The sequence below is a fragment of the Elaeis guineensis genome, chromosome 1 (assembly GCF_000442705.2).
Source record: "Elaeis guineensis isolate ETL-2024a chromosome 1, EG11, whole genome shotgun sequence".
Classification (NCBI taxonomy): domain Eukaryota; kingdom Viridiplantae; phylum Streptophyta; class Magnoliopsida; order Arecales; family Arecaceae; genus Elaeis; species Elaeis guineensis.
Genome location: NC_025993.2, coordinates 184443581 through 184458429, shown reverse-complemented (window position 1 = coordinate 184458429; position 14849 = coordinate 184443581). Strand labels below are relative to the sequence as shown.

Sequence of the window (14849 nt, the reverse complement as noted above, 5' to 3'; positions counted from 1 at the left end):
CCAACTTCGGCACTCCTGTCAAGGCCTTGGTTTATTTTTGATTTCGACGTTGCAAATCTAGTTAATTTGAAGTATTATTATTATTATTATTATTATTATTATTATTATTATTATTATTATTATTATTATTATTATTATTATTATTATTATTATTATTTTCAGATTGGACTTGGCGTTTGTAACTCGTTACTACTAAATGTGCTACATTTATTGCTCAACCCAATGCCTATAAATTAATTTTCCATAAAAAAGGCCATGCATCTCTCCGTGGGAATGCGTTATGGATGTATACAAATTATATGAAAAAATTTCGATCACAACCATTTGCTTAAGCAAAATTTTTCTATTTCACACATGCATTCGATGTATGCCCAGCATGGAACTCGTTACCCGCTCTTTCCTAGCTCCCCTCATCTTTATCTTCATTATTCGAACGGTCACCAGGAGCCAAAGAAGGTAAGAAGTCTTATTGTATTAGAGGATAAAGATCTTCTTTCCAAAATCATTCATTATCTCCCAGTTTGAACACCATTTAAAGGAAAATTCTTAAATTCTTATTGTATTAAAGGAAAATTCTTAAATTCTTGTGTTCGTTCACTGCATCCAATTCCTACCAAAAAAAAAGATTATTGGACTCAAGCCGGGGCCCACTCTCTGAAAAGAAGAAGGAGATGACGCTGGGAAACAGGCGTCCTCCCATTGGAGCGCACACTCTTCTTTTTATATATATTTTATTTTTGGTAGGCAAAGTAGCCTTCTTTGAAGCATATTGCTCACTGTATCTGAAATTCCCGGACGGATTCCACAATTTCTTTTCTTTCCTTTTCTTTTTTGGGCAAAAGATTTCCCAGTAAATACTTTCTTTCTTTTCCGACCTCAGATTGTCTCCTATATATATATAGCCAGCCTTCTGCGTCTTCTGGGGTGTCCTATCTCTAAAGTAAGATAAGTCCCTCCCTTGTTCTTCCATTTCCCTTAGAGCCAGAAGGAGGGAGAGAATCCAATAATAACCCATGAAGGCTGTCTGGGTTGTTAGGCTACTTGTGCTGCTTCTGGTGCGGTGGGTTCCGGGCTATGACTGCTTGGTGGGAGTTAATGGGACTGCCACTCAGCCTCTCCTTGTGGATCTGACCCTCATTCGAAATGCTACTGAAAAGGGAGCTGGTATGATCTGCTGCTTCCGACACTCCTCCTATGTGTCCCCCCGTTTCGTTTGCTTTAAGTTCTGCTGTTCCTTTTTCTAAATATTTCCCATGAATGATTTGCTGACAAGCACTCTTTTTCATTGGTTTTCTTAAATGCTTTTGTAATCATTAGAACTGTGAACTGTCTTTAATTTTATTATTATTCATGATGCTCAAGAAATTGCATCATGTATATTCAGTTATTGGATATGCTGCTCCTTACGCTGTTGTTAATGTCTTTTAAGTTTTAAAAATAATATGCTTGTACGTACATATATCCTGAAATTTTTAATGCTTATTCGACCTGTTGTAGTCATTATGGCTCCCTTTCTGCTATTCCTGTTTGCTTGTGTTTGAAGAGGTGAATTTGCTGCTCCCCGATTTGATATGATTTTTCTTTTTTTCCCTTTTATTTTGGAAAGACCTTCTTTTCTAAATTATCTTTTATAGTCCACAATTTATGTTTCTTGATCTTAAAATGTATACACGTCTACACAAACGAATATTATCATTTTTTCAAATACAAGCAACTTTATAGTTCTTGCCTGTCATGCTAGATCGTGAGATTCCCTCCTCCTCCTCCTCTTTCTTCTTCTTTTTTTTTTTTTTTTTTTTTTTTTTTTGGCCATGCAGCTTGCATAGTCATATTTTTCCACTTCATGGTGCGGTTCTTGTGTGCATATTTTGGGACATCCATCAAAAAAGAAACGATTCTTTTTAACTGAAATATCATATTAATCTAATAGTATTTTCAATAACTCCCTGCAAACAGTTTTATTATCCATAACAAGTTTGGATGTTGTCTTCTTTATTAAAACTGAATCTTCTAATGGGAAAAATATGTTCTTCTAAATTTATCAGAATATGAACCTTTATATTTGAGCACAAAGTATTAATGGTTTGGGAGAAAAGGACCTCACTTTCTCGTTCACTTTAATGTGGAATGAGCTGGTAAGACAGCAACCTAACCAGATCCACTAGATATTAATGCTTGTATCTTTCTTCTTTTGTGCTATCCTCTTCTTTTATCTCTCCCATTGGCTTTAAAGTTAATCTCGAGCGAGCAGCTTGGATGAAACAGACAATTACTTGTTGATCAACTGTCTTTTTTGGTGTGTGCAGTCTGTTTGGATGGAACACCAGGTGCTTACCACCTGAATCGAGGGTCTGGATCAGGAGAAAACAATTGGCTCGTTGAACTAGAGGTGAATGACGTACAGTTAAAAGTTTAAAAGAAACTTGCAGTTCAAAAGTTACAAATTTTAATCCATGTAACCTGGAGCATGCTAGTAGTACAGGTCACACTGATCATACACCAACATGATGCAACTAAGATCTGAGCATTCATTAACTTTTGTTCAAATACGATTTTTGAATACATTAGGGGGGAGGCTGGTGCAATGATATCAGGACATGTGTATTCCGCAAAACAACTCCTCATGGTTCATCAAACTACATGGAGAAGCAGATAGAGTTTACTGGAATACTGAGCAACAAACCTGAAGAAAATCCAGGTAATTTTTAACCAAAACCCTTGCTTTTTGGTTTAGTGCTCTAGCCTTTCTACTTGAGGAAATAAGCTGTTGGTGGTCGGCCGAGTCTTTGACTCAATGTCATGTTCATTTTGGTTATAATGCTTCCAGACTTCTACAACTGGAACAGAGCTAGAATTCTCTACTGTGATGGGGCATCATTTGCAGGTGAAGGCTATAATGAGGTTTGTGGGATAACTTCTAAATCTCATTGCAAGTTCTTTGCTAGGAAATATGTAGTACCCCCGATCAATAGACTCATAATGGGCAACTAGCCTTCTATGATTATAAATTTTAATTTCGGCCAAAACAATTCCTATAAAGTAATGATCAGATCTGTTTTTACATATATACATACATGTATATATACTGATTTTATCAACAAAAAAAAAAAAAAAATGTATATATACTGATCGTTATAAATTGTTTGGGCTGTATATATAGGCTGCTGGCCTTTATTTTCGAGGACAACGGATCTTTCAAGCTGCAATGGAAGACCTGATGTCAAAAGGAATGCAATCAGCCAACCAGGTTTTTCTTTTAATCTTACTCCTATCGATCCTATGTGTGATTTTGGACATGATTTGAAATTCATTTCTGATTTTATGTAATTGATGTTTCCAGGCCCTTCTTACTGGATGCTCTGCTGGGGGTCTGGCTTCCATACTACACTGTGATGAGTTTCAGGCATTATTTCCGGGAAACACTGAAGTCAAGTGCCTAGCTGATGCTGGATTGTTCCTTGATGCGTATGACTCACCTTTTTACTTGTTATAAAACAGATCTTCATTGGTTGCCCTGAAATATTTTATTCACTATACTCCATCTTTTTTTGAATGACTTTGCAATCTTCCGTAATTATACGAATGGACACTCTTGTGACATGTTTAAATGATCCAGACTAACTTTTAATAATATTTGTTTGAATGTCTGCTATATTTATTTGTTTCCATTTCTACATGAATTGCAGTACTGATGTAGCTGGTGGGCACACTCTGAGATCCTTCTACGAAGGTGTAGTAACTCTGCAGGTAATCTCATCATCATTACTCTCATTTTATATGTTCAAGGACGGTTGGAATAGATAAAAGAGATACTAAAGTGGATGTTTCACTCAATAACTATACTCAATATAATATGATGATAATTGAAAATGTGCTCTGCACTTAACAATGACTTTCATATTGGCACTGCGTGCATGTCTTTATGGTTCTCAATCTTTATGGGTAGCAAGAATTTGCTTATGCGGGCACTGTGCTGACATGTTTATTCCCTACTTATGGAAGGGAGTGGCCAAGAACTTGCCAAGAACTTGTACTGCCAAGATGGACGCCACTTCGGTAATCCTGGTCTCCCCATTAAAGAAGTTCATACAGAAACTACTAGAAAACAGTGTGATCCAAACTTCCCCTCCTTTTTTCTGCAGTGCTTCTTTCCACAAAACTTATTGAGCAATATTCAGACCCCAACTTTTCTTTTGAATGCAGCATATGACGTATGGCAGGTATATTCCAGTTTTAGCCTGTAGTATGGGTCATTTTTAGTAGCAAGTTGTTTCACAGACCGATGGCAGATTTTGTTTTGACTGCAATTCTAGTGGGGCTCCATATGTTGTTTATTTATTTCCTAATGAAATTAAATTAAATTTTCTTTGGATTTATCCATATGGACTAATGAAAATATAGGGACAGCTAGATTGCTTGCTTCCATTTCTTTCTTTTTACTTCGAGAAATTGTTTGCTTCCATTCTAACAAGTTGTTCTTCCTTCTTTGTTACATCATCAGATTCAAGAAAGTTTAGCCACCAAGGAGGCCGACCCTAAAGGTTATTGGCAAGCATGCAAATTTAATTATTCAAAATGCAATGATGATCAAATAAAGTTTCTCCAAGGTACTGATTGGGTTCTTCTTTGTCACTGCTTGTTTTAATCAACAATGATCAGTACTAGCATGTAATTCATACATGTTATTGTTCAGGCTTCAGGAACCAAATGCTTGACGCCACAAAAGAGTTCTCAAATTTGAAACAAAATGGGTTATTTATTAATTCATGTTTTGCTCATTGCCAATCAGAGAGGCAGGATACATGGTATGGAGATAACTCTCCAACCATCCAAGACAAGGTATGACTATATTCGATATTCATTTCTAGTTAGAGATAACTTGGTTATATAGTAAAATGCTAGAATGTTAAAAACTATTTCCATGCATTTGATAGAGATTTGAGCAAGTTAAACATGTTCGACCACAAACATTTTCTCGATTTTTTTCCTTTCAGTGGTCTTGTTAAGTGTGCTCTTTTCCTAGAATACCCAAATCCTTCACAGAAGAATTTTCAAGACCAGAATTTAATGTGACTGCAACTTCGTAATTAGGCTATTCTGGATAGCAGCATACTATTTAGTGATCCAAGTGCTGCTCATCTTAAATAGGGTTGGAAGAATCCAAAACAAATTTCAATCCATGGAACTTCCGCAGTTCTGTTTATCCATGGCAATGTCTTATGGGCAAGGCTGATGCTATACGATTATGTAATAGATCATTTTATTCCCCTTGGTTTCTTTGAAAGATCCAAATATTAATTAATTGACATGCGAACAACCCAAAGAAATGAGGAAGGTTCTCGTCCTAAAGGGGAGTCTCGTTTATGGCTGCTAACATCTGCTGTGACTCTTCAAAGCTTTGCTGAGACTAATTGTAATTGGAGAGCTTAATTAGTGTATCGTCAGGAGCTAAGTTCTTGGTAGCCAAAAGAGTGGAGCAACGTTTCCCATTTTCCATGCATGAATATCTTAAATCTCTTCATTTCTTCTTTTCAAGTACATGTCAGAAAACGGAGGAGCTGAAATTCTAAAAATTTCTAGATCTTTTACTCCAAATGATCATCCTTCCTGGATCAAATCAACATTTTAATCATGTATAAATTAAACATAAGCAGATGTGGACACCAATGGATGCTTGCTTGGGAAAAATTGAGATGCGACTGCGCTAGTAGATCTGCTGCCTTTAAATATAAATTTTGATATTTTGGTATTTAGAATATCTTGATCTTCCATCAACAAAAAAAAAAAAAAAAAAAAAAAAAAAAGGAGAGAACCTCTAGATGTGGAAAAAAGGTAAATAAGATGGAAAAACAATGCTTTTTAGCCTTCTACATCCAACTTGTTCTTAGCTTCTTTGTCTATGAAACCAGAATTCTTTCTCCGCGTCTGTTTCACACCCAAAGATCTTTACAATGGCTGTTCATGTGCAGGGGATTGCAAAATCTGTTGGTGACTGGTACTTTGATCGAGCTGAAGTAAAGGAAATAGACTGCCCATATCCTTGTGACAAGACATGCCATAATCTTGTACCCCGCTAAAATTTATTCAATTATTGTCAAAATATTACCCGGACTGTAAGTTCTTGTAGCTGCATATTCATAATAAGATCAAAGAATCCAAAGCAGAAGCAAAGGGAGAATTCTGCTTGCGCAACAGTGCAAGTGACGTGCTGTCTCTTCCACCGTCCAGCATATATTCTTGCGTGATTATATAAGCTTTTATTTTTTTTGGGTAACGGGAATGAAACAGGGGACAAGCATATCTTTTCGCACCCATCGAAGAGAAATCATTGGCTAATCCTAACCAAATTGATCGTAGATGGCACAATACCCTCCCTCCCAAGTGCGCTCTACTCGGAGAATCTGCCATAACCCCTTTTGGTAGTGGAGTTGGTGAAGCGTGGCTTCGGATCTAATAAATTTTTAAATTATTTTTTTATGATCCTCTTATGACTAAAATTAATGGTGCCTATTTTCATCATGAATGTTATCTTTGGTTTTTGATTTTTTTTTTTTTTCCCACCTAAATTTCATAAAGAGAAATCTACCGCTCGTTAATAGATAGGCATGGGAAAGTCGTAGCTCACATGATACGGGAGAGGAGCATGCATCTGGCGGTGGGGATTAATTTGGTCTCTAGGGGGTGAAAATTTCCACGCCAAGAAATATTCTTACACCGGCGGCGAATCTTGGTTGACTGACACTACAGCGTGGACGGTGGACCTTATACCCTAGCAATAAATCCAAAGATAACGAAGGGCCGTGAACATTTTTAAGACCCTTAAAAATGTTCTTCATCATATTTAATCATTTTTCTTCGCATCAACAAGAAAATTTTCCCATCAACTCCGCGTTAATCAGGTGAAGATTGGTTCTAAATAAAAACCATTAGGAAAACAAAAAGAAAAAGATTGGAGATGGACTTCAAAATACAACCACCACCGCCAGTCCTCCTGAATCCAGCCCAATGCCTAAAATCGAAGCTTTTCAACTTGGTTTCTGATTTTGGCGTTGCAATTCTAGTTTGGAGTGTTTTCTCGTTTGTAACTCATTACGACTGCATGTAAATGCACTACGTTTGTTGCTCAACGCAACCTTTGCCTATATATCTATCATCAAAAAAAAAAAAAAAAAAAAACCTTTGGCTATCAATAGAAATGCAACATTTATTTTCCATCAAAACAAAAAGGCCATCTCCATGAAAATGCGTTTATGGATGTAAACAAACTATATGAAAAATGTCGATCACAGCCATTTGCTTAAGTAATTTTTCTCTTTCGCATGCTTTCCATATATGCCCAACATCCGCTGAACTTGCCTCCATCATCCGAACGGCCCCGAGGAGACAAAGAAGGTAACAACTCTTATTGCAGACCACCTTTACAAAATCATTCATTATCTCCAAGTAGTCAGTAGAGAAGAGTGGGCTTTCAACACCATTTAGAATCCATTTGATTGGAGCTAAACTGATGTGAAAAAATAAATTTCATATTAGATCAATATATTTGATGTGGAAAATGGAAGAGAGAGATTATAAAAATATTGATAGATCTCATATTTTTTTTTTTTCAGAGAGAAAAAATAAAATAAATATCATAGAGGATTTCTATTTCATAAATTTTTTAGTAATGATAATTCATGTTTAGCAAAAATATTTTCAATAAAATATATATATAATCATTCGATTTATTTTAGTATTTTTTTAAATTCATTCAATAAAATTTTTTTCAAAAAAATTAAGATACAAATAATACATATGTAAAGAGTTATATGATTATAATCACTATATATAAATTTATTGGAGATGATAATAATATTTTGATATTAAAAATTATATTTATAAATTTTATTATATTTTTATATAGAATTATTTTGAGCCGGATGAAGTAATTGTTTCTTTCAACGTCATTTTCAGAAATAATTTTTTCATCAACGGAACGTAGCAAAAATAATTTCCATCCGTGATCATTTTTTTTAGGTAACTAAATTTCAGCAATGGTAATTATCAACGAATAAGGAAAACCTTAAATCCTCGCGTTAAATTACCCCACTTAATCGGGTTGGAAAACAGAAACCAGTAACGCAATGAAACGTGTGAAGACACGCACATTGACATCAGTCTTCTTTTTATTAATTTTTCATTTTTGGTAGGATTATTAGCCTTCCTGGCATCGCATTACTCACCGTATCTAAATTTCCTGGGATGACTCTACTCTTTTTTACTTTTCTTTCTTTCTATTTTTCGGTAGGATCGCGCACTGTCTTCTTTTGGGCTGTCCTGTCTCCGTGGTAAACTAACCAGTCCCTCCCTCCCCTGTTCTTCCATTTCCCTTTCTTCAGTGCCTATAGAACCAAGAGGAGGAGGGAGAGAGGGGAGGAGAGAATCCAGTAACCCATGGAGGCTGTCTGGGTTGTTGGGCTGCTTGTGCTGGTTGTGGTGAGGTGGGTTCAGGGCTATGACTACTTGGATGGAGTTAATGGGACTGCCACTCCGCCTCTCCTTGTAGATCTGACCCTCATTCAATCTGCTAAGGAAAAGGGAGCTGGTATGGTCTATGCTATGCAGCCTTCCACACTCCTCCTATATATCCCGGTTTTATTTGGTTTTAAGTTCTGCTGTTCTTTTTTTCTAAATATTTCCCATGAATGATTTGCTGATATGTACTTTTTAAAAAAAAAAAAAATGCTTTCGTAATCATTAAAACTGTCAACTGTATTTTATGCCATTATTATTTATGATGCTCGAGAAATTGCATAGTGTGTATTCAATTATTGGATGTGCTGTTCCTTACGTCTCTTATTTGTTTGATCTATGTTCTGCTGTTGTTAATTTCTTTCAAGTTTTATAAATAATCTGCTAGTACGTACATCCTTAAATTTTTAATGCTCATCTGACTTGTTGTAGTCAATGAGACTGCCTTTCTGTTATTTCTGTTTGCTCGTGTTTGAAGAGGTCAATTCCCCATGATCTCCGTCATATCTATCTTTTAATATGAATTTTCTTTCTTTCCCTTTTTTTTTTTTTTTTTTTTTTTTTTTGGGAATGAACTCCTTTTTCTAAGTTATCTTTTATCGTCAACAATTTGGGTTTCTTGATCTTAAAAATATATTCATGTGTAAACAAACATTTCATTTTTAAAAAATATATTGTTCCTACCTGCCAAGCTAGATCACGAGATTCCTTTTGTCTGGCAAGGTAATGATTTTGAGAGACATATTTCTCCTCTTCATGGTTCTGTTTCTGTAACATCGTATGGTCATGGCTACTGGTTTTATCATTTCCTAAATCACCAGCATTCTAATGATCTCTCTTCCTAACTTGTAAATTTAGTTCAGGTTAATTTCCCTGACAATACTCCTCACCACAGGGTCTTCATTTTCTCAAGATCCTTTTTAGCTGAAATACCATATTAATCCGATACTGTATTCAAGCGAGAAATTATTTCAAGGAAAGCAATTCAATAACTCCTTGCAATTTTACTCCTAACTGGAATAAATATGAGCAAAAATATGTTGTTCTCAGAAAATAGACGCTTTCTATTTGAGCACAAAGTATTAATGGCTTCTGAGAAAAGGACCACCGAAACATCACTTTCTTTGTTCACTTCAATGTGGAATGAGCTGGTAAGACAGCATTCTAACCAGATCCACTAGATACTAATCCCTGTCTCTTTCTTCTTATGTGGTATCCTCTCCTTCTATATCTCCTAGTGGTTTTAAAGTGAACCTTTAGCGAGCAGCTTGGATGAAACAGATAATTACTTGTTGAACAATTGTCTTTTTGGGTGTGTGCAGTCTGTTTGGATGGAACACCAGGTGCTTACCACCTGCATCCAGGGTCTGGATCAGGAGAAAACAATTGGCTCCTTGAACTAGAGGTGAATGACATACAATTAAAAAGTTAAAAAGAACTTGCAGTTCAAAAGTTACAAATTTTAATCCATGTGACCTGCAGCATGCTAGTAGTAGAGGTCACACCGATCATACATCAACATGGTACAATTAAGAGCCAAGCATTCATTAACTGTTGCTCAAATACCATTTTTGAATACATTAGGGGGAGGCTGGTGCAATGATATCGGCTCATGTGTATCCCGCAAAACAACTCGTCGTGGTTCATCACACTACATGAGGAAACAGATACTATTTACTGGATTATTGAGCAACAAACCTGAAGAAAATCCAGGTAATTTTTAACCAAAACCCTTGCTATTTCGCTTAGTGTTGTAGCTTTTCTACTTGATGAGATAAATTGTTGGTGGTTGGTCGAGTCATTGACTCAATGTCATGTCCATTTTGGCTATAATGCTTCCAGACTTCTACAACTGGAACAGAGTTAGAATTCGCTACTGTGATGGTGCCTCGTTTGCAGGTGAAGGCTATAATGAGGTTAGTGGGATAACTTCTAAATCTCATTGCAAGTTCTTTCATAGGAACTACAAAGTAGTACTCACAGTCAATAGACTCAGAATGATGCGACTAGCCTTCTATGATTATACATTTTTTTGGCCAAAACACATCCTATGAAATAGTGATCAGGTCTGCTTTTACATGCATACATAACTTTTCAGCTGATCCTTGTAAATTTTTTGGGTTGTATATATAGGCTGCTGGCCTTTATTTTCGAGGACAACGTATCTTTTCAGCTGCTATGGAAGACCTGATGTCAAAAGGCATGGATTCAGCTAACCAGGTTTTTTTTTTCTTACTCTATGAGATTTTGGTCATGATTTCAAATTCATTTCTTATCTTATGTAATTGATGTTTCCAGGCCCTTCTTGCTGGATGCTCTGCTGGGGGTCTGGCTTCCATACTACACTGTGATGAGTTTCGGGCATTATTTCCAGGAAACACTAAAGTCAAGTGCCTTGCTGATGCTGGATTGTTCCTTGATGCGTATGGCTCACTTTTTTACTTATTATAAAACAAATCTTCATTGGTTGCCAAGGAATAGTTATTGACTTTATCTATTCTGAATGACTTTGTAATCTCCCATAATTGTATGAACAGACACTTTTGCAATGCGTTATAAATTTGATAAATGATCCAGTTTAACTTTTACTAGTATTTGTTTGAATGTCTGCTTTGTTTCTCTATGCATTGCAGTACTGATGTAGCCGGTGGGCACACTCTAAGATCCTTCTATGATGGTGTAGTAACGCTGCAGGTAATATCATTATATCATTACTCTCATATTACATGTTCAAGGACAATTGCCATAGATAAAAGAGATACTAAAATGGATCTTCCATTCAATAACTATAAATGATCACTGAAAATGTGCTTTGCACTTAACAATGACTTTCATATTCGCACTGTTTGCATGTTTTTATGGGTCTCAATCTTTATGGTACCAAGAATTTGCTTATGAGATCATTAAGCTGACATCTTTATTCCCAACTTCTGGAAGGGAGTGGCCAAGAACTTGCCAGGAACTTGTACCGCCAAGATGGATGCAACTTTGGTAATCTTGGTTTCCCCACTAAAGATGTTCATACAGAATTACTAAGAAACAGTGTGATCAAAACTTTTTTTTTTTTTTTTTGCAGTGCTTCTTTCCACAGAACTTGTTGAGCAATATTCAGACTCCAACTTTTCTTTTGAATACAGCATATGATGTATGGCAGGTATATTCCAGTTTTAGCCTGTAGTATGGGTCATTTTCAATAGCAAGTTGTTTCACTGACCAACGGCAGATTTTGTTCTGACTGCAATTCTATCAGGGCTCCATATGTTGCTTGTTTATTTTCTTACAAATCCAAATTAAATTTTCTGTTGGATTGACTATTATGGATTTATGAAAATATAGGAATACCTAGATTGCTTGATTCCATTCTTTTTTTCTTTCTTTTTATTTTGAGAAATTGTTTGCTTCCATTCTAACAAGCTGTTCTTCCACCTTCTTACATCATCAGATTAGACAAAGTTTAGCCACCAAGAATGCTGACCCTAAAGGTTATTGGCAAGCATGCAAATTTAATTATTCGAAGTGCAATGATGATCAAATAAAGTTTCTGCAAGGTACTGGTTGGGTTCTTCCTTGTTACTGCTTGGTTTAACCAGCATGATCGGTACTCACATGTAATTCATACATGTTATTGTTTAGGCTTCAGGAACCAAATGCTTGATGCCACAAAAGGGTTCTCAAATTTGAAGCAAAATGGGTTATTTATTAATTCATGTTTTGCTCATTGCCAATCTGAGAAGCAGGATACATGGTATGGAGATAACTCTCCAGCTATCGAAAACAAGGTATGACTATATTTGGTATTCATTTTTGGTTAGAGATAGCTCGGTTATATAGTAAAATGCTAAAACGTTCAAAAACTATTTCCATGCATTTGATAGCGATTTGAGAAAATTAAACATGCTAACCATCTCCTTGTTTTCGAACTATCTCCTTATTTTCAGTGTTAGAGATAAATTTCAGGGTAGCCTATGATACTATCTATTGAGTGGGAGATGGAGTGATAAGTTCAACTACATACAGATTTTCTCCCTTTTTTCCTTTTTATTGGTCATGATGAGTAGGCTCTTTTCCTAGGATTACTAAATCCTTTACAGAAGAATTTCAACATCAGAATTTAAAATGGCTGCAACTTCATAAGTAGGTTTTTCTCGATAGGAGCCTACTATTTAGTGATCAGTGTTAGATTGCTCTGACACCTTTTTAACACAAAGGTAGACGATGAAATCTCTGTAAATATTGTGTATGGTTACACCAATATGCTCATTATTGTATAGCCTAACAATGTGGCTAGCAAGGGAAATGTACCGGGACTAATAAGGAAATATTAATCATATTTGGACTAGTACAGGAGTCAGATAGTAAATATGCTTAACAGAACTGATGGTCATCTTAAATATGGTTAGAAGAATCAAAACAAATCAAATCAACATTTTAAACATGTACAAATTAGACGTAAACAGATGTGTACAACAATGAATGCTTGCTTGGGAAAGATTGTGATCGATGGCTACCAGATCTGTTGCCTTTAAATATAAATTTTGATATTTTGGTATTTAGAATCTCTTGATCTTGTAAAAAAGAAATAAGATGGAAAACTATGCTTTTTAGCCTTCTACATCAACATATTGACTACTTCATCAACAAAACCAGAATTCTTTCTCCATTTCTGTTTCACAGATGTTAGAGTCGTCATCTCACCCATGGTCTTTAAATTGGCTATTCATGTGCAGGGGATTGCAAAATCTGTCGGTGACTGGTACTTTGATCGAGCTGAAGTAAAGGAAATAGACTGCCCATATCCTTGTGACAAGACATGCCATAATCTTGTATCAAGTTAAAATTTATTCAATTATTATCAAAATATCACTCGGACTGTAATTTGTTGCAGCTGCATATTCATAATAAGATCAAAGAATCCAAAGCAGAAGCAAAAAGAGAATTCTGCTTGTGCAAGTGACATGCTGTCTCTTCCACCGTCCAGAATATATTCTTGCATGATTATATAAGCTTTTTTTTTTTTTTTTTTTTTTTTCAGTAATGGGAATGGAATTGGGGATAAACATTTCAATTTGCACCCCCCGAATGAAAACTATTGGCTAATCCTGATCAAATTGATCTATAGATGGCACAATAGGCTCCCTCCCAAGTACGCTTTGCTCGGATGATCTGCTATGACCCCATTGATAGTGGGGTTGGTGAAGTGTGGCTTCGGATCTAATAAATATTTAATATTATTTTCATGATCGTCTGATAATTAAAACTATGTTAACTTTGGCTTTTGATTTTTTTTTTTTTTTTCCACTTAAACTTAGTAGAGAGCGATCCACCGTTCATTAATGGATAGGCATGCGAAAGTCCTAGCACACATGATACGGTGGAGAAGCATGCATCTGGCGGTGGGGACTAATTGCTGCTCTAGGGGTGAAATTTTGGATGCTGAGAAATATTTTTACACTAGCGGCGAATCATAGTCGACCGACTCTACAGCTTCCAGAGGGGAGTGAAATTGATTTCTCAAATCCAACATCCGAAGGGACGGTGGACTGCACTCTGGCAGTAAATCCAAACATAACGAACAGCCGTGAATATTGTTAGGGGTCAACCACATGAACATCTTTGCTCTTTCATGTGATGTGCTCTATTGGAAAATGGATTGGTGGTACTAGGAAGATCCTTAAGAGCCTGCTCTTCATCATATTTAATCACTTTTCGTTACATTAACAAGAAATTTTTCCCATCAACTCTGCGTTACCATTAGAAAAAAAAAAAAGAAAAAAAAAAAAAAAGATTGAATATGGACTTAAAAATAGAACCAAAATTGCTGGTGCTCTGATTCCACGCGTACGCCTGAAGTTGAAACTTTTCAACTTACTTTGGCACTCCTCTCAAGGACCTGGTTTCTAATTTTGACGCTGCAATTCTAGTTTGGAGTGTTTTCTCAGATTTGGCTTGGCGTTTGTAACTCATTACTACTAAATGTAAATGTACTACATTTATTGCTCAACACAACCTTTGCCTTTCTATCAGCAGGAAAAAAAAAAAAAAAAACTTTGGCTATCAAAAAAAATACAACATTTATTTTCCACCAAAACAAAAAGGTCATCTCCCTGAAAATGCTTTTATGGATGTAAACGGATTATATGAAAAAAAATTTCAAACACAACCATTTGCTCAAGTAATTTTTCTCTTTCGCATGCATTCGCTCAATCCAACATCTCCTGAACTCATCTCCATTATCCGAACGGCCCCCATGAGACACAGAAGGTAAGAAGTCTCGTTGCAGACCACCTTCCCAAAATCATTCATTGTATCCCAGTAGAGAAGAAGGGGCTTTCAACACC

General features: G+C 35.9%; 2 protein-coding genes across 3 annotated transcripts; both read left to right on the top strand.

Moving 5' to 3' along the window:
• Positions 1 to 770: 770 nt before the first annotated feature.
• LOC105040122 (pectin acetylesterase 12-like) lies at positions 771 to 6213 on the top strand. Its single transcript, XM_010916505.4, has 12 exons — positions 771 to 1164; positions 2307 to 2389; positions 2569 to 2698; positions 2828 to 2901; positions 3161 to 3247; positions 3341 to 3465; positions 3687 to 3747; positions 4003 to 4056; positions 4143 to 4220; positions 4502 to 4607; positions 4694 to 4839; positions 5970 to 6213. The coding sequence occupies exons 1-12, from the start codon at positions 1014 to 1016 to the stop codon at positions 6075 to 6077; spliced, it is 1203 nt and encodes a 400-aa protein (XP_010914807.1). The 5' UTR covers positions 771 to 1013; the 3' UTR covers positions 6078 to 6213.
• Positions 6214 to 8257: 2044 nt separating this feature from the next.
• Positions 8258 to 13489, top strand: LOC105040119 (pectin acetylesterase 10). Of its 2 annotated transcripts, none has more exons than XM_073250705.1 (12): positions 8258 to 8584; positions 9834 to 9917; positions 10096 to 10224; positions 10354 to 10427; positions 10645 to 10731; positions 10810 to 10934; positions 11145 to 11205; positions 11449 to 11502; positions 11588 to 11665; positions 11954 to 12059; positions 12145 to 12290; positions 13239 to 13489. In XM_073250705.1, exons 1-12 carry the CDS (start codon positions 8434 to 8436, stop codon positions 13344 to 13346), a joined length of 1203 nt encoding a protein of 400 aa, XP_073106806.1. In that variant the 5' UTR covers positions 8258 to 8433; the 3' UTR covers positions 13347 to 13489. The 2 variants fall into 2 exon arrangements, with proteins under 2 accessions (XP_073106806.1, XP_073106807.1); XM_073250706.1 differs by lacking the exon at positions 8258 to 8584 and adding an exon at positions 9094 to 9662.
• The last annotated feature ends 1360 nt before the right edge of the window (positions 13490 to 14849 follow it).